This window comes from Palaemon carinicauda, chromosome 13 (genome assembly GCF_036898095.1).
Source record: "Palaemon carinicauda isolate YSFRI2023 chromosome 13, ASM3689809v2, whole genome shotgun sequence".
Lineage (NCBI taxonomy): Eukaryota > Metazoa > Arthropoda > Malacostraca > Decapoda > Palaemonidae > Palaemon > Palaemon carinicauda.
Window position 1 is genome coordinate 25,106,468 of NC_090737.1, and position 19,166 is coordinate 25,125,633.

General features: G+C 38.6%; 1 protein-coding gene across 2 annotated transcripts in view; it reads right to left on the reverse strand.

Annotated features, from left to right (window-relative positions):
- Positions 1-14: 14 nt before the first annotated feature.
- LOC137652225 (zinc finger protein 236-like) overlaps positions 15-19,166 on the reverse strand; it is a 178,074-nt gene continuing 158,922 nt past the window's right edge. For both annotated transcript variants that reach the window (XM_068385457.1, XM_068385456.1), the window contains one exon: positions 15-5,743. In XM_068385457.1, coding sequence (XP_068241558.1) covers positions 4,145-5,743 — 1,599 coding nt within the window. In that variant the 3' untranslated portion in view covers positions 15-4,144. The remainder of the gene's footprint in view (positions 5,744-19,166) is intronic.

Here is a 19,166-nt window from a genome sequence, read left to right on the forward strand (position 1 = left end):
ACAGACACTGGAGAAGCATATTGCTCCTTGAGGATTCCATGAGGTTGCTGGCTATACATCTTTGTGGCTTTCTTGATTGGATTTTGATTATTTGAAGAGGGTAAACATTACTGAATGGTTTTCAAAAGCAGGATGTCCTAATGCCTGGCAGCAGTGATGATGAATGTCAGTGAATAGCTACTTCCTTTGGTTTTAAAGAGAACAGATTCTTAAGGTGAAAAGTTAATAGTCGTCAGCAGCTGCAGCAGCAGGGAGGATTGTTGTTTGGGATGTTGTAAGAGCAATAGACATGAAGGCAAGTGGCTAGTTTCGTATAGTAATGGATTACACTTGGCCAATCGATGCATTAATTTACTATTACCAAGAAGGAAGATGACTAATCCTACAATCTGAAGACTAGTAAGACAACCTAGTGGAGAGGTATGAAGTAACACTTGATCTTTCATCTTGTACATCCTCAGCATATCTCACAAGTGAGGTAGGAAGAGCATACCTATCTGTGGCAGTTACAAAACATATGTAAGGATGTAGGTCCTTGTATAGAGTTTGATATGAAGGCATGAGGGAAATTACCTCAATCCTATAGTCATTTGCTGAGGCATATAAAAATTCAAAACAGTCATCAAAAGGCAGAAGTCTTCATCATAGAGAACATATATGACAGCAGTGCAAATTTTTCAAATGACAATATTGTACTTGATATATCAAAGTAAAGTATTGGCAAATATCAGCGAAGCACTGCAAAGGCTACCCAACATTTTTGGACAATTATCAGAGTAATATAAAGCAAAATTAGTATACTCATGAATAATACTCCACTTGTTAGCTACATATTTTAAGCTAATATGAGTGTGAACTAACTGTAACCTACCAGCAAGTTTCAGAAGAAACTGAAACTGGTGTCAATGGCCATAGTTACTTTTAATTATCCCTTGCTAACCTCGTGAAGGGTAATCCAGAAGACAATCAGAAATGTATTATTAACTGTTAAGCTGTAAAAACATAATTATATAGGCAAGTGATAGATTACCATGAAAAAATCTGCAAAGAATATATTATGAGAAATGTGGAGAATACTAGGTAATAGTATGGGGAATTCTCCTTAGCTGGCAATAGTGGTGCAGAATAGAGGGAGGAATGATAAGAGCTATATTTGGCACATGTACCATTCTACTACTGGCTTCTTGTCTTTGGCATTGTGCAGTATCTGGTTTCATTCAAAGACCACTAGTAGACAGATATCAGTAATGAGGTAAGAATACTATAGAATTGAGTCACTTGCAATGTGTGCTTTTATACCAAGTGGAATATTACCTAATGCATAGTTTCACAAATTTCAATGATTGAGCACAGTTGCAATATTAGTCTGTGCTTTTACACAAAAGCCTAGATTAAGTTAATGGGTAATTTTTTTTCATTAGTAAATTTAGTCCATCTTTGTTATTGGAATATTTGTCACATTCACAATTTATTGTAACTATCCTTTAATTTTATTCTATATTTAGAATTTCCATATGGAACGGGTTATGGGAACTTGATAAGTTCAGATGCACTTTTTTGCTTCATGTACCATGTACAGTATGTATATATTAAATGAACATGGCAGAAAAATTAAAGGCAGTTGAGGAATGCACCTGACTTGACATAGTTAACAATGACAATCCGACATACTGACGAATATGAAGTACAGTACAGTAGTCCCTCGCCATATCGTGGTTCACGTATCGCTCCCTCAGTACAATGTGTATTTATAAATATACAGTATAACGGTATTCCCTCGGATATCATAGGTATTTTGTTCTAGGATCCCCCGCGATCGCTGAAAAACTGAGAAGTAGATACAAAATCTACGGTATGTTGTATGTTTTTTTTCATTACATTTTAAGTTTCTCATTACTGTATTTTATTTTCATAGATTTAAGATTTTATAAACCCTCTAACACTTATAATCCTGTTATACAAATTTTAAGCCAAGACTTACTTTTACTGTAGACACATCCTTATGTTTACAATATGTAAATGAACAAATATATATCTGAACACTGCCAAAAAATACAGCTGAATATTTTTTAATAACACTGATTTTTCACTTAATTGTCTATTGATATACCTGTAATATTCACATATTTCTATCGTATTAGGAAATAAAAACAGCTATTATATGTCTTGTTGCATTGTTTACGTTAGTAAGTTCTTTTGATATTATAGTCTATTCTTTCCAATCAGCTGATCGTTAATCTACCAAATAATTTTTTTTTCTTGCTAAAAGACTGCTATTTTCATACTTGAACTATAATTTTACCATTTAAAGTATGCAGTTTTTAGTAAAAACTACTTTGCTTATATTTCATTTTTTGGAGATTTTAATGGCATATCCAAGTTTTAGGAGGCATCCCTGTTGCAGATGCACGACAATTTTATGGTCTTTGCCTTTACGGTACTTGGTTAAAAAGCTCAGAAAATCATTGACTTTTTCTTCTAATTGTTTAAATAATGTAATAATAGTCTTATTCTACTTAACGTCATTTGTAACAACTATGGTAGTTGTTTACTGAAAGTTGAAATGCAATCCAAATCATTTATTCATAACAAAACCGCTTTTTTTCTTTCGGTAACGATACTTTTATCATTCATTCTTTTATATTTTAACTTATTGAACTAGGAGTTGGAATAAAGAGATGGAGAAAGAGAGGTTAGTTTATCAATTGTCCAAGCTTAATTTTATGAAAATGAAAAAAAAAAAAAAAATACTGTAATGATTAAAATATATACTGCAGATTTCTGTAGCTACTCTACAATTTTTCAGCTATTTTGGGTGGGTTTGGGGGTTCCTGAAACAAAACACCTGCAATAGGCAAGGGAATACAATATTGTATTAAACTTTCCTTCAATTAAGAAAATTAACACAGTATTTTTTTTAGTTGACAAAAATTACAATCTGTTTGATACAAAGTATACTATACTGTAGTCATAGACAATTAAGCATCCACAAAAATGTAAATAACCAGTATTGCACCCATTAAAATTCAAAATACCTTATATGTGTACATGCTAATCACAGAAAATTTCTTGACTTTACCTAGGGAAATTCATAAGATTTAGATAAAAAAAGTCTTTTGAAAAGCTTCAGAAGACTCTAAATTTAAAATTTCCACACAGTACTAAATTATATGGTACTGGTAAATGTACCAAAATATATCCAGCTCCAAGTTACTGTGTGTAAAAGTTTGATTTATGATGCATAATAGATACTGATAGAAGAAAGCTGGAATGATAAGAATTAATTTGATGTTATCTTGGAAACCATTTATCAGAAGAAAAGTTATATGTTTACTAATATTTCACTTGCAGAGCAACCTGGCATTTCTTTCAAACTTACACATAAATACACATCTGCCTAGTTCAGAAATCTTTGAAGTTCGCTATAAATGTGAAATAAAATTTTTTCCAAACTATCATGGCAGCAAATTTGAAAGAAGGCCTAGACTGGAGAGCATACTGATTATTGGAGACGATATCCTCCAAAGTACTTTGCAGTACAGTTATTTGTGATTAATTTTTTGGGGTAAATCCCAATTGCTTTGGAATAGAAAAATAAAGAAAAGGGCATCTGACTTAACATGATATACTGTTGTACCTGACTTGTAATATATAGAACCCGGTTGTGTTTGGCAAAACAATCTCTGCTTGTATTGTACTTGCTGCTAAAAATTATTCAGCCAAATGGTAGGACTAGAGAAATGTGATATGCATAGACAGTAATTTAAGATCATGCTCATAACACAGAAAAATGAAGAGGGCGATACCAAATCTTCTAATTAAAATATATGAAGTTATTCTTGCTTAAAATAATGAAATGTGAGAATTACTTTGAATTTCAAATAGCATTCAATCAATATTTATTAAATTAACACATTTACACTTTACAAATCCTAGTTTATTCTCTCGTTTGAAAATTAAATTTAGCAAATAGAGTATTTAGCTGGTTATTATAACAAACTTTACAATCTCCATACAATTCATTAGAGAATAGTATTTGGCTGGTTATTATAACAAAATTTACAATCTCTATACAATTCATTAGAGAATTAATTTAAAAGCTTATGACCATAACCTTGAAAATGTTTCACTTTGAAGGATGAAATTACTCCAGATGGCCCGCATTATTAACTGCAGGAAAGAATTCTAAGGGATCAAATTCCTCCATAGCACCTTGAGCCCCACTAACTGATCCCTCTCTCTGAGATTCTGGTACAAAATTTATTCTGAGCCCTATTCTTTCTATGGTCAAAGGATTTTCAATGGCAAGTTGTAAATGTTCCTGAATAATATGCTCATGTAAGGCAGATCTAGTACCTAATTCTTCTATACAAAACACACACCTATGATGTGATTTGAGGTGTTTCTGTAAAGCAGAAGAGGATGAGAACTTTCGTCCATTACATTTCTCACACGAATATTGTCCTTGAGTGTTAATATTTTGGGCTGGTTGCTGATCTATACTGTTAGGAAGTCTGTATGATTTTCCACCATCTAATAAAGCTGTCTTAAAACTCTGATTTAATTGCTGCTGCTCATTCTCCAACTTAGAGACTGTCAATTCTCCCATATTCAAACCTTGGTGAAGTTTTCCACTTGCAGTGGATGATAAAATAGCACTCTCATTATCAGAAATATCTTTGATTGACATTGATGGAATGACTAGAGAAAATGGAATTTCACTTTCATTACTTTCCAGCTCCTCATTAATTTTTATATAAATGTTGTGCGCTGATAAGTGTTCAGCCCAGTCATTTAATTTTACAAATGATTTAGAACACCATGCACACTGAACAGTATTATTTTGACCAGGAACTGCAAGGTCAGATAAATTTATTTCCTGAGGAATGAAAGACTGAGTTTCCTCTAATGCTCCCTGCACACGTTCCAACTGTTGTTCAATCAGGGAATGGGCAACGAAAACCTTTCCGTCTTGGTCAACCATCTGGAATTCAAGCGCAGAATCATTCACATCACGGTTTGACTGTAGACGAACTGTACGATTTTGTGTCATGACTACATTTGGATTGACAGAAATAGAATCTTCAGCATCTTCATCTCCAGTCCCTTCACCGGTAGTCATCATTGTGACCTCGGACTCTTGTAACTGATTAAGAACTGCTTCATCAAGAGTGACTGGCTGAATATTCAACATGGCTGAGGTATCAAGGGTTGTCAGGCTTAAGCCTGGGAGCTGTAGAGACATTGTTCCATCTGTCATCATGACCATTGAATTCAAATTCTCTTCGTTGGGTATTTCCATAACGGACTCTTCTGCAGTTGTTGATGGATTCAACTGACTTTCTTCAACCATACTTGCCAGCTTGGTAGTTCGACCAGAGAGAGCCTGAATGGTCTTGAAATGCTTTATGACATGGGCTTTACGATGGCCAGATGTCCTGAAGTTCATTCCACAGTGATTGCACTTAAATGGTTTATCTCCAGTATGTAGCCGCATATGAATGTTCAAGCTGCCTTTTGTAGCAAACATAGTATTACATATAGGACACATTGAATCTTTTTTACCTGAGTGAGTTTTCATATGCACATAAAGAGTTGATTTCACTGCAAATGACTTTCCACACTGAGCACATGAAAAAGGTCTTTCTCCTGTATGAGTTCTTATATGTCTTATCAAATCGGATGCTTTTTTAAAGCTTTTACTGCATGTTTGACACTGATGAGCATGTTTCTGTGTGTCGGGCTGAAAGAGAAAAAAATCATACTTTTAAAAGTGGATCTAAAATAAGAATTTAAAAAAAATATTGCTAACACCAGACAATATGATAATATAAATTAAATGTTTTTAAATGCAAACCCATTACTGTATTTCATGGTAGCCTAATCTCCAATTGGCAGTAATTTTTCAGTATTCCAAATACGAATCCTATCCACCTTATTGAGTATTAAATCTGGGTCCTCGAATAGAAATAGCCCTGGTGGTAAACCATGGCCATTTGATGAGGGAATTTGTACATGCTGCAATAACAAGACATAGGGAAGGCAATATGCATTAATCAAGTTGAAAAAAGATTACTATACTTTCTTTGTTGCCTAAATACTTATCTAGGAAAAATGGATTTGTTGCCCTGATGATGTTATCCAATAAATAATCTTCAGGATGAAAGAGGTAATCAAGGTGTCATGGAACAGAATATTGAAGGTAGTCTTGTATGGGTTGTACTCCTCGGGTTGATCAACACATAGAGGAGGATAGACACCCAAAATGGTGAGGTGTAGCAATAAATACCATACACTAGATGGCTACAAGCAGTGGATAGAGGTACAGTATAAGGAAGCTAACATTTCCTCCCTCTTTCAGGTCTGGATACAATCTGACATGTGCCCACTATAGGCTCATATATAAATCTAAGGACATATGGATTAACTGATAAAAAAAAAAAAAAAAAAAGAGCATGAATGGCGATTGATAGTTATAATATTGTGACCCATTAGCTTTACCCAGATGTCTCAAGACTCCATAAATGGAAGAGTATATTGTATGTACACTTAAAATTACTGTGCTCCAGCCAAAACAACTTCACACCTTCATATTGGTGGTATGCAACTGTGGTTATGTGTTTGACACTGACCTCTGAACTTTGCTCAAATGAAGGGGAGGATGGGTTTAAAGGCTTCAAAACTGAAAGAGCAATCCTATGAGGCACAGTTAGTTGGATGAGCTTGTTTCTGAAGCAAATTCATGTAAAAGAACTAAACTACTTGATATGGGGCAGTTTTATGCACCACACCTAAGACTCTGAGCTAGATCCAACATATTTCAATTGAAAAAAATTCTTTTCTTCTTTGTATCTTGACTTATGAGTACAGAGAGCCTTGTGACTGGAAGGTAGCTCTTGGTTTTAGCCAAAATGGCTGCTGTGACTTTTGATTTAACATACATAAGTTTACCAGCAAGATATTATCCATTAGTGATTCGCCTGATCTGTCCAAGAGGCTCTGCTATGGTGCATGACACTACCCCACATCCTATCACTACCCCAGTTCCTATCTGAATTTATCTCGAGAGATCTGGCTCGTCATACTACTATTGTCTCGATGGATTGCTTCCTCATATCAATACAAATGATTGCTCAGAAAATCTATTTTGAATGTCTATGACACTTCAAAGAATTCTTTATCATCCAGGCTCTTTAGGCCATTCTTCTTTACTAACTACCCCACAAAGTAGCCCAGTATTTGCCTCAAGATATCTGGCTCATCATACTACTATTGTCTTGATGGATTGCTCTTTCATAGAAATACAAAGGATTTATCAGAAAATCTACTTTTAAATGTCCATGACATTTCAAAGAATGCTTTTTCATCCAGGCTCTAAATGGCAATTCTAATTTACTCACTGCAAGGGATCTGGTTGCTCACCTGTGTCAAGTGTATTCCAAAACTAATTCCTCTACAGAATTATATCAAATGTGCCACCCAATCTATTGCTCCCATCTCGTCTAACCTGGCCCTTGTGCACCAGCCTAGTTAATCCTTAACCTATTTGGTGTTCACACCACCTCACTGGCACAGTCGTCTGCAGAAAGCTTATTTGGCTCCGGCTGAATTAATCTTTCACACTTGTATTCTGCTGTGTCAAATGGAAATGCACTGCTTGCTTGCAATGATTCATCTTTATGGGAAGCTCTTCCTGTTACTATCTAATCTTGAACTGTATATCATCCTCTCGTAAAGAGCTATTACACCTCTTCACTAACCCAAAGGCTTTTCAAAGAAGAAACTTCCAATTTAAACTAATTCATAAGTCAGTTTTTTGCAGCTATGAGACACCTTTTGGCATTTTATAATTAAGTTCTTGACTGGATACCCAAAGCCTTCAAATAGGTCAATTGTAAAACAAAGTTTCCAAGGGATTTGAGTACCTTACAGCTATACAGAATTATGCTACCATGAATTACATTCCGAAGGGAAAGGAAGGTAAAGAGACAGTCTATGATAAAACATATCTTCCATCACTAAGTTTCTACCTTTCCTTATAAATGGGCTGACTGTCCAATCTATGCAAGGATCCAGCTATGAGGCATAGAGATGCTTGTTAGGCACAAAGTTAGCTGCTAGAAGGCTGCTTTTGTAGATTTAATGACCATGCAAAGGCTAGAAGACTTATTTCTAGTTTAGAACAAACATCCTATGTAAATATCAAGGGGTTACAGACACTAGTAATACGGAAGTTATGTTTATATGATACACATTTTTTAATGTACAGTTTTTCTTATCCATGGATTTGATTATACTGTACATGTTTGACCAATTTAGATCATTACTTATGTACTAAAGTATACACAGCATTGAAGCTTTGAGGGCTGGGCAAAAAAAATGGTTTTGGTAAAGGAGAAATGTTTAAAATTTAAGGGGGAAGGTGCTGTGTGGTCCATAATACAAAGAAGTTCCTATTAAAAAAGGCTAGTACAGGGAATCCAATACAACATAAAAAACCAAAGAAATATAATCTTCCCTGCTTTAGAGCCAATGTTTCAAAGTGAAAAACACACACACAGTGTTTACAAGAACTCACGTAACCTCCCATGAAGTTAGTTTAAATTCTCTCAGAGGACAACACTACCCGAGGCTCCTCATGAGCATAGATAATTCTAAAGACAAGGCTCAAGGCGAAGCTATAGCCTTTTACCACTGAGACTGAGAGAAGCTTCTCCCAGCAAAGGTAGACAAAATCAGCTATTGGCTGCTAAGCCTTTCTACAACACCAATAGCAATAGATTGCCTATTTTGCCTGGTGAACTCTGATATCAAGATATCTCTCATGGGCAGTGCATCATAAAAAGCTTTTTGCTCAGAGAAGATGCTGGATTAGTCTCCACCTGTGAAGTGACAGAGATGTCACTGTGTTACGGCACCTCTGCAGGTTGGGCCCCGAGGATACTTCTCTCTGTACAATGACTAGGAGCATCAGCAGATCTAGGCATAATTCAGTGTGTGGCCATTTGGAAGCCACCAGGATTGCTTCTAGATTCAGGGTAGTCCATACCTTGTTGATTACTCTGTGATTCAAATAATTATTTTCATAATTTTTATTGGTAATTATTATTCATAATGATAATTATCATCATTATCAATAATAGTTATAATTTTCATTGATAATTGTAGGTAGTAGGTTGGCCAGAGTTATGGGGGTCCTTAGACTGGCCAAACAGTACTTCATTGGATCCTTCTCTGGTTATGGTTCACTTTCCCTTTGCCAATGCATAAACAGAATAGTCTGGCCTATTCTTTACAGATTCTTCTCTGCCCACATACACCTGACAACACTGAGATTACCAAACAATTCTTCTTTGCCCAAGGAGTTAACTACTGCACTGTAATTGTTCAGTGGCTACTTTCCTTTTGTTAACGGTAGAAGAGACACTTTAGCTATGGTAAGCAGCTCTTCTAGGAGAAGAACACTCCAAAATCAAACCTTTGTTCTCTCTAGTCTTGGGTAGTGTCATAGCCTCTGTATCATGGTCTTCCACTGTTTTGGGTTAGTTCTCTTGCTTGAGGGTACATTTTGACATTATTCTATTTAATTTCTCTTCTTCTTGCTTTGTTAGTTTTTATAGTTTATATAGATATTTATTTTGATGTTACTTCTTTGAATATTTTTTTCTTTTTTCCTTCCCTCACAGGGCTATTTTCCCTGTGGGTCCCCTGGGCTTATAGCATCCTGCTTTTCCAGCTAGGGTTGTAGCTTAGTAATTGATAATAATGATAATAACAATAACTCAACAAGTTGAAATTTCTTTTCCCATAAACGATGAAGGAACCACTCTGGCGCCTAAGGTTTGTCCCTGGCAGGTGAACTATTGGTCAATTCAATTACTTTACTCCGGAATGAACCTTGCTGTCCAGTCCACTACGTTTTGTAGTGTTTATAAAGGCTCCGGTTTTGCTAACTCGCAGAGATACTATGATACTGTACCTCGTTGCTCTACATACTATATGGTAAGTGTTGTTGTTCATCATTGCTACCAAACGGCCTATCAGACTGTTGGAATGATTGCAGTACCAGAAGAGCTGTCTATTTGGTGTGCAGCGTTTCTTTTTGTCAGATAAACATTTCAAAGTGGTCAAATTCCTGAGGTGTGTACCTCATCCATCCCTCATTAGAGAAGCATTTGTAGAGGTCATTCCAGGTTGGTTTTCTTGACAAGGTTCTTGTTATTTTGCCACCAGACTAGAGTATTATATACCCCTTGTTCCACCTTAACCAGATAGTGAGGACTGTTGGCAACCGACTAGTGTCTCCTCGGACACCACTGGAGGGATCTCTGATGAAGACGCCTGTAAGGAAAAAGCTTCTCCAATGTCTACCTGTGTAAGTCCATTGATGCAGTCGTCTGTTTTTCCTTTACTACGTGTTGTATTTATCCGCGTTCCCAGATACTCCATTGTCTGCCTGGGTGAGCGACGCTACTTCTAAGCAATTGTTTCTGAGAGGAACAGGCGCACCCAATTTTTCAGGTATCAAAGGAGAAGTATGTTCAGGCATGACTCCTAGATGAATTGAACATCCTTGTGAAGACTTGGGAGGCTGTGGCCAGTCCAAAGCATTGGACCTTAAATTGGGAAACATTTCCGTCATGATCAAGGCACGATCAATCCCATTTGAAATGAACAATGTGGAGAAAACGTGTGAGAAATTCTATCTTCAGGGAGAGAGAATGACATTAGAATATTTCTGGGAAGCCAAAATATCAAAGTAACACCCCAAAGAAACTCTGCACCTGTGGAAGGAAGTTATCTTAGCCCAGGCCAGATATGAGAATAATCATAGGTTCCTCTTTCACCAGTATCTTGTATTGGAAAAGCTGAAAGTTAAAGATGTCATAAGTTTTGTAACCTGAAAGTCACTGAAGAACAGGCATGAGACAGTGAATTGCAAGGGTTTTGATAGAGCGGTGTACAAGAAGCACATACAAGATCGATTTCGTAGTGACTAATCGCCTAAGTGGTGATGAAGTGCATATGGAAATCTTGGTTGCTGTCTCTAGAACTCACTCTCTCTCTCAGAGAAAAAGGGGGATGGTGCTCTTCTTGAGCAGCATTATGTCGAGTACTCACTCCCCCTAAGGAAGTCGGGGAGACTCAAGGATGGCGAAGCAGGGATGAGAGAGGCACTAGAAATTTGATTTCATAAGCCGCACACGTCTATGACGCTCATAGGAAAAGACAAACTCTCTCAAGAGATAGCAATCAAGTGATATCCTTACTGCTTTCCTGGAATTGAAAAGGCACTGGGATAAGGGAAGGTAGTGTCATTTTCTCTCGCTTGGTGGCAGTTTCCTCCTACGGTAGCACAGTACTCAGGATTCACTGTCATAAGGTCATAATAGCAAGGGAAAAGACAGTTTTACTATATAGGATAAGAAGGATGTGGGCGGCTGCACAGACAACAGTCAACTATCGCACTACTACAGCTATCGGGGAACAACTGCAAGACCTTTGTTCCTTGATATCCCTTGCCCTCAATGATCTGCCAAAACCTTTATCTAAAAGAAGCAAAAGATTAATATAGCTACCAGCTAATACCTACAGACACCTTAAAATTTTAACAGCCAAGTTCCAGTTAGACTGAAAACGTACATACATATACCAAGGCACTTCCCCCAATTTTGGTGGAGTAGCCAACATCAAACAGATGAAACAAAAAAAAGGGGACCTCTCCTCTCTACATTCCTCCCATTCTGGCAAGGGACTCAACCAAGTTCGGCTGGTACTGCTAGGGTGCCACAGCCCACCCTCCCCCGTTATCCTCCACAGATGTGACTTCAAAACGCTGAATCCCCTACTGCTGTTACCTTCGCAGTTATCCAAGGCACCAGAGGAAGCAGCAGGGCTTACCGGAACTGCGTCACAATCGCTCGGCATTCATTCCTATTTCTAGCAGGCTCTCTTGCCTCTCTCACATCTATCCGACTATCACCCAGAGCTTCCTTTCCTCCATCCATCCACCCAAACCTTGGCTATCCTCTTGTAATTCTCCCATCAACTCTTGCATTCATCACCTTCTTTAGCAGACAGTCATTTTCCATTCTCTCAACATGGCCAAACCACCTCAACACATTCATATCCACTCTAGCTGCTAACTCATTTCTTACACCCGTTCTCACCCTCACTATTTCGTTCCTAACCGTATCTACTCGAGATACATCAGCCATACTCCTTAGACACTTCATCTCAAACACATTCAATTTCTGTCTCTCCGTCACTTTCATTCCCCACAACTCCGATCCATGCATCACAGTTGGTACAATCACTTTCTCATACAGAACTCTCTTTACATTCATGCCCAACCCTCTACTACTCCCTTAACTGCCCCCAACACTTTGCATCCTTCACTCACTCAATAACATACATCTGCTTCCACTCCACCATTTGCTGCAACAACAGACCCCAAGTACTTAAACTGATCCACCTCCTCAAGTAACTCATTCCATTCAACCTCGCACCACCTTCCCTTCTCGTACATTTCATAACCTTATTCTTACCCACATCAACTATCAACTTCCTTCTCTCACACACCCTTCCAAATTCTGTCACTAATCGGCCAAGCTTCTCTTCCGCGTCTGCAACCAGCACAGTATCATCCGCAAACAACAACTGATTTACCTCCCATTCATGGTCATTCTCGTCTACCAGTTTCAATCCTCGTCCAAGCACTAGAGCATTCACCTCTCTCACCACTCCATCAACATACAAGTTAAACAACCACGGCAACATCACACATCTCTGTCTCGGCCCCACTCTCACCGGAAACCAATCACTCACTTCATTTCCTATCCTAACACATGCTTTACTACTTTTGTAGAAACCTTTCACTGCTTGCAACAACCTTCCACCAATTCCATATAACCTCATCACATTCCACATTGCTTCCCTATCAACTCTATCATACGCTTTCTCCAGATCCATAAACACAACATACACCTCCTTACCTTTTGCTAAATATTTCTCGCATATCTGCCTAACTGTAAAAATCTGATTCATACAATCCCTACCTCTTCTAAAACCACCCTGTAATTTTAAGATTGCATTCTCTGTTTTATCCTTAATCCTATTAATCAGTACTCTACCATACACTTTTCCAACTACACTCAACAAACTAATACCCCTTGAATTACAGCACTCATGCACATCTCCCTTACCCTTATATAGTGGTACAATACAATACACGCACAAACCCAATCTACTGGTACCATTGACAACACAAAACACACATTAAACAATCTCGCCAACCATTCAAGTACAGTCACACCCCCTTCTTTCAACATCTCAGCTCACACACCATCCATACCAGATGCTTTTCCTACTCTCGTTTCATCTAGTGCTCTCCTCACTTCCTCTCTTGTAATCTCTCTCTCATTCTCATCTCCCATCACTGGCACCTCAACACCTGCAACAGCAATTACATCTGCCTCTCTATTATCCTCAACATTCAGTAAACTTCCAAAATATTCCGCACACCATTTCTTTGCCTCCTCTCTTTTTAACAACCTTCCTTTTCCATCTTTCACTCTCTCTTCAATTCTTGAACCACCCTTCCTTACTCTCTTCACTTCTTTCCAAAACTACTTACTTATTCTCTTCATATGAATGACCCAATCCCTGACCCCACCTCAGGTCAGCTGCCCTCTTTGCCTCACTTACCTTGGGCTTTACTTCCACATTTTTCTCTGTATATCTTTCATACTTCTCCACACTATTACTTTGCATCCATTCTTCAAAAGCCCTCTTTTTCTCTTCCACTTCTACCTTCACTCCACCATTCACTGCCCTTCCTCATGGTGCCTCCAACAACTTCTTGCCACACACATCACTTGCAATCCCAACAAAATTTTCTTTTATGAACTCTCATTCCTCCTCTAAATTACCAGTTTCTCTTACTTTTATTTTGTCATATGCCATTTTCAACCTTCCTTGATATTTACTTTTTACCCCCAGTTTTATTAGCTCTTCAACCCTCACTAGCTCCCTTTTACATCCACCTACTCTATTTCCCAACTCTTTTGCTAAAACTAATTTTCCTTCCACGAAAAAATGATCAGACATACCGTTAGCCATACCCCTAAACACGTGCACGTCTTTCAATCTTCCAAACATTTAGTTATCTACACACAATCCATTAATGCTCTTTCTACCACTCTTCCATTTGCCACTCTTACCCATGTATACTTGTTTTATCTTTCTTTTTGAAAAAGCTAGAACTTGGCACCAGTCTACCACCACTCATTTTCACCTGGTACGCCATACTTCCCAATGACACCTTCTACCTCTCCAGCGCCCACTTTAGCATTTAAGTCACCCATGACAACTACATAATTCCCTCGACCCAGTCCTTCTACACACCTAGTTAATTCATTCCAGAACTCACTCCACTCTTCTTCATTCTTCTCACAACCTGGCCCATACGCACTGACAAAAGCCCAACATTCCCTACCCAACCTGACCCTTACCCACATTAACCTAGATGATATCTCCTTCCACTCCACTACTTTACCTGTCATCCATTCACTCAGCAATAAAGCCACACCTTCTCTTGCTCTTCCCTTTTCAATCCCAATCCCAGACACACTACCAGACATTTCACCAAACATCACTTCACCTTTCCCTTTTATCTTTGTCTCACACAAAGTCAATATAGCCATCCTTCTATTCCTAAACATACTTTTATGCCCCCCTGTGGCCGCGGGGGCATAAAAACAATTAGAATAACGCCAACGTATCCCAGCGTGTCGTAAGAGGCGACTAAAGGGGACGGGTCGAGGTGGCTGGGAACCTCCTCCTGTATTATAATCCTGTGAGACATCAGACTGAAAACATACTCCTATTAAACGACAAGGGTTTGTTTATGTATATGAACAAAATAATTTTCTATTCCATGGTAGATTCATTTGCCGTATTGTTTGCTCAAAATCAGTATGTCTTTACAGGTACATACAGTTTTTACTGTTCCATATGGTAGCTAAGTTTGTATATTAAACATGTTTTAGTTAATATAATACTGATGTGTCTACCCTAATAGTTCTTTTGAGATGATAAGGTTAGCTATAGAAGCAGAACCCAATAGACTGTTGAAAGTCTTTTACAGTCACAGGCGTCATTACGTTTGTTAAGAGAGAGCTGTTAATGTCTGCAGGAAACATCAGTGGTCCACAGCTGTCTCAATGATTTCAGGGGCTTCCTGGATATAAATGGCAAAGCCTTGAGGACAATAGAGATGGCAAGACAAGTGAGGTATTGGAATGGAAAACTAGGTGGACTAAAAGGTTGAACATATAGAGGAGCATCAGGAAAAGTACACAAATGCACAGTTATAAGAGTTCATCAAGTCTATGACAGAACAGGAGGATGGAGATGGCTTGAGTCGGCCTAACAACTGGACTCGAAAGTTAAGTGAAGTTTAGTATACAGTACAGTATTACTGTACTCCTCTGCTATACCTAGAGTATAGTGCTTGTAATTCCAAGCAATGGTTACATTGTAAGACAATAAATATGATAAAGAGATGACAAAGTTTGTGATAGCGCTTGTCTTAAGGATCCCATTTTCGACTAGTTCATGAAAGAGAACATATTCGCACGTCACAGAAATTGCTGTCGTAAAAGATTAGTGTCATTGCTCTCGTAAAAGTCTTCTGTCATCAATGTGAAGAGGGTCTTAAGTTTTCTACAAGGAGAGAACAGCGGCTACTTTTTTTTTTCTTTTTTATTTATTTCATAGCTGCATCATCATTCTTCTCCAACTGACTTAGTTCTCCCATTAATCTCTACACTAAGGCAAAGCATGCTGAAGATATGCCAAATTTAAAGTAAATAACATATTCTTGTATTCATTTTAGAAGTCTAAAACATTTTAAAAATCTTTTAATGCTTAAGCGTGAGTCATAGTTTTACGTATTGTTTTATGCAAATCATAAAGCCCATTTAGTAAATATGGACATACTTTCCCCCATGTACAGCAAGTTCTGTAAGCTGAAAATTCATGAGCAGCTTGTCCAACTACGTTATAACTAGTCTACCATAATTTTATTTTTAAACAAAATATAGCCTATCATAGTATAAGATAAAAAATTAATAACCTATTCTAGTTTAGTCGTGAAAAAAAATATCTCTAGTATTATTTTAAATTAAAATACATCCTTTGCATTCTTATTAGAAGAATAATTGGATTTTCAAGTAAATTTCCAAAAAATACTTTAGCTATCATAGTGTTTTAAAAGAATATCAGGCTTAAGACCTATTATGTTTTCCCCAAGTATAACACCATTTTCATTATCATCCTATGGACTAGGTTGATGGCAGGTTAAAACGCTTTTTTGGGCTCAGGCCATGTCGTCCTGATGGAAGGTTCCTTTCAGTAGCTTCCTAGGGTATATTTGACTACAGTGATATTCCCAGAGAATTTAACTAAAGGTCTCCAGAATTCTAACGCCTGGTGCGAATATCCTTAAAGTTTCCTTTTAGGATATCGCATAATATCAGGGGACTTATTCTTGACACGCCACATAGCAATCTGCACCCCGCATAGCGTTTACGCTTCGAGGGGGAAAAATGGCAAAATAAAAGAGGAGCCGTTACAAAATTCTCCTCCTCCGTTAGTGTTTGAGTACTCGGATGGCGCCAGCATCGTCCACCATCTTTATTCCTTTCTCTGTAGCTCGTCAGCTTGGTGATTTTTCCCAATGCTCTTTTGCTATTTTGGATTAATGCAATCTCCACCATCTTCTGCCTCTGGAAAGTTGAGAATTAAATTCTTATATTGTATAAATTTAGCTCTGGCCGTAAAGTAAAGATTTAACTCGAAATAAACTATGTTTTTGGCAGAGCTATTGCCTGGACCGGAGGCGCCTTCAGCGCTGTCATTCGTAACGCATGCGTTATTTATTTAGCTAGAATGACTTTCCCGGTATAATAGCTTAAATAAATATATTTAGCTATGTAGTCTTCATTGCTAGGAATTACATTATGCCAATAGTATTCTTTAGTTTTGGCGAATTAGGTAGCCGATCTCGTTGACGCTAGGCTTCCTAGCCTGGGCGTTTTAGATTACTCTCTTGCATGATATAATAGGCATTCCTAGTGTTATTGCGTTTAAATGAAGATATTAGGCAATTTATACATGTATGATACATCGATTGCATAACAATTTTCCTCTTCCAAGATAGTATACGAAAGAGCTTCGATGAGTCAGGTAGTCGATCTCACTGTCACTAGGCTAATAGCCTAGGGGCTTTAGTATACTTTCATACAATCTCCCCGGTTACTTTTATATATAGGGTAATCCCTTCTTCCCTCTGAATGTAGCCTATGGCTATGATCCTAGCTGGTCTTGCCTTGAATTGTGATTCTGGTAAGGTTAGGCTAGGGTTTTTCTGCCCCTTTGCCAAGCCATTGTTGATGAGCTCTGGGTTTGGGTCAGAACCTCAGAGTACTTGTCGTGTGCCAGCAGCTGTCCAATAGGGTGAATGTACTCCCCTGTTTGACTTAAGTGGTTGGCATAGGAGGCCTGGCCCCCTAGACTGCACTTGGAGGGGGTCATGGGATCCCCTTCTCCCTGTGGTCTAGCGATTAGTCCTCTGCCTGCAGACCCTAGGCTGAAGAATAGTGATTATTCTTTAGCCTAGGATGGCGCATGCATGGGAACTCTTGTTTCTCTTTGTTAGGTGACGGTTTGATGATGCCTGTGCCTTTACTGTATTGGCAGACCCTAGGCTGGAGAATGTACTCTCCTTATGCCTAGGATGACGTCGATACTGAAACAGAGTTTCCTTTATGTGCGGTAGGGATGGCGTGCCGCCGGCTCCTCGCACACCTTATACAGGACCCTTATCCCCGTCCCATTCTGTCCTTTGGTGATGGCTTAGCCATCACACCTCTATGTCCGCTGTCCTACAATTTCACCGATTGCCTGTATGGCCTAGTCGTTCAGCTTCCCTATAGAACATGATGTTCTGGAATAGCGGCGCCGGCAGGAAACCCAATTGCCTTAGAGTGTTCTCCAGTCCTCCCTTGGGCTGCCATTCGCTGCCCTGGTCAGATTGATACCGGCATAGCTGCGGATGGGTGGAAGCTTGATCATGATATGTTCTCCCCTTCCATTAGAACCCTAATTTCTCTCTCTCTATTGGCTAGTGCCGCCAACTATTATTCTATCTGGTGGCTGCTGGCTACTATCCTTGCCAGCAAGATGAAGGCTTGGCTTGTGGCCGACAGCCATGGATTCATTGTCACATCTGACTCTGCTGGCGAGAGCCGGCAGTGTCTGTACTTGGCCACTACCTAGTCACACTGAATGATGGCTGGGATGGTGTGCCTTCAGTCGGTGACCCGCCGGCAGTCCGGTGGGTCGCCAGTGAGTCGGCGAACTGCCGGCTATACATATAATAAATTTTCGTGTCAGTTGAATTAAGTCTAAGTACTAGCCTTGCTGGCAGTAACTGTTGTATATGAATATACAGTAGCCAGTACATCTGGAGTATAGAGTATACTACAGACAGAAGACTATGGTATATAATTATACAGTAGTAAAAGTTTTCCAACATACTCAGTGCGTCCAGGCGCATTCTTTTGTTGAGACCTAATAGAATCGGGAAAGGAATTCCCTTTTCTTTACACTGATTGTGGATCAGTTTCTTTAATCCTCATTATTAATTCTTTTGGAAGTGGGTGTTGTTTACACTACTCTATCCCTATGGGCTAGAATATTCCATTGGGCCTCTTATAGAGGATACTCTAGAATTAATAGTGAGGATTATTATAATACTTATTATAACATTTATTAGTCAAGTGAGATAGACTACGACATACTCATTTTATTTTCTTCTCTTTACTGGAGGACTATGTCAAGTGTGACAGCGTGTTCTGCAGCGTTCCCCGCAAGACCTTTTATGGCCATCTGGGGTGTAGGACACACTCCCGCTGTTCCATCACCAAGGGACCGCTAAAATACTGGGACCCACAGGTATGTACAGTGTGTAAGGACCTGTTGAATGCGGGCGTTTGAAAATCCCAAGTCAGCGGAGTCAAGGGATGTAGCTCGGGAGAAGTTACGCAAATGGGTTCGTGGCTTTCAAAAGAATGCCAGGGGGCCTTACCTCCCTAGCGAGC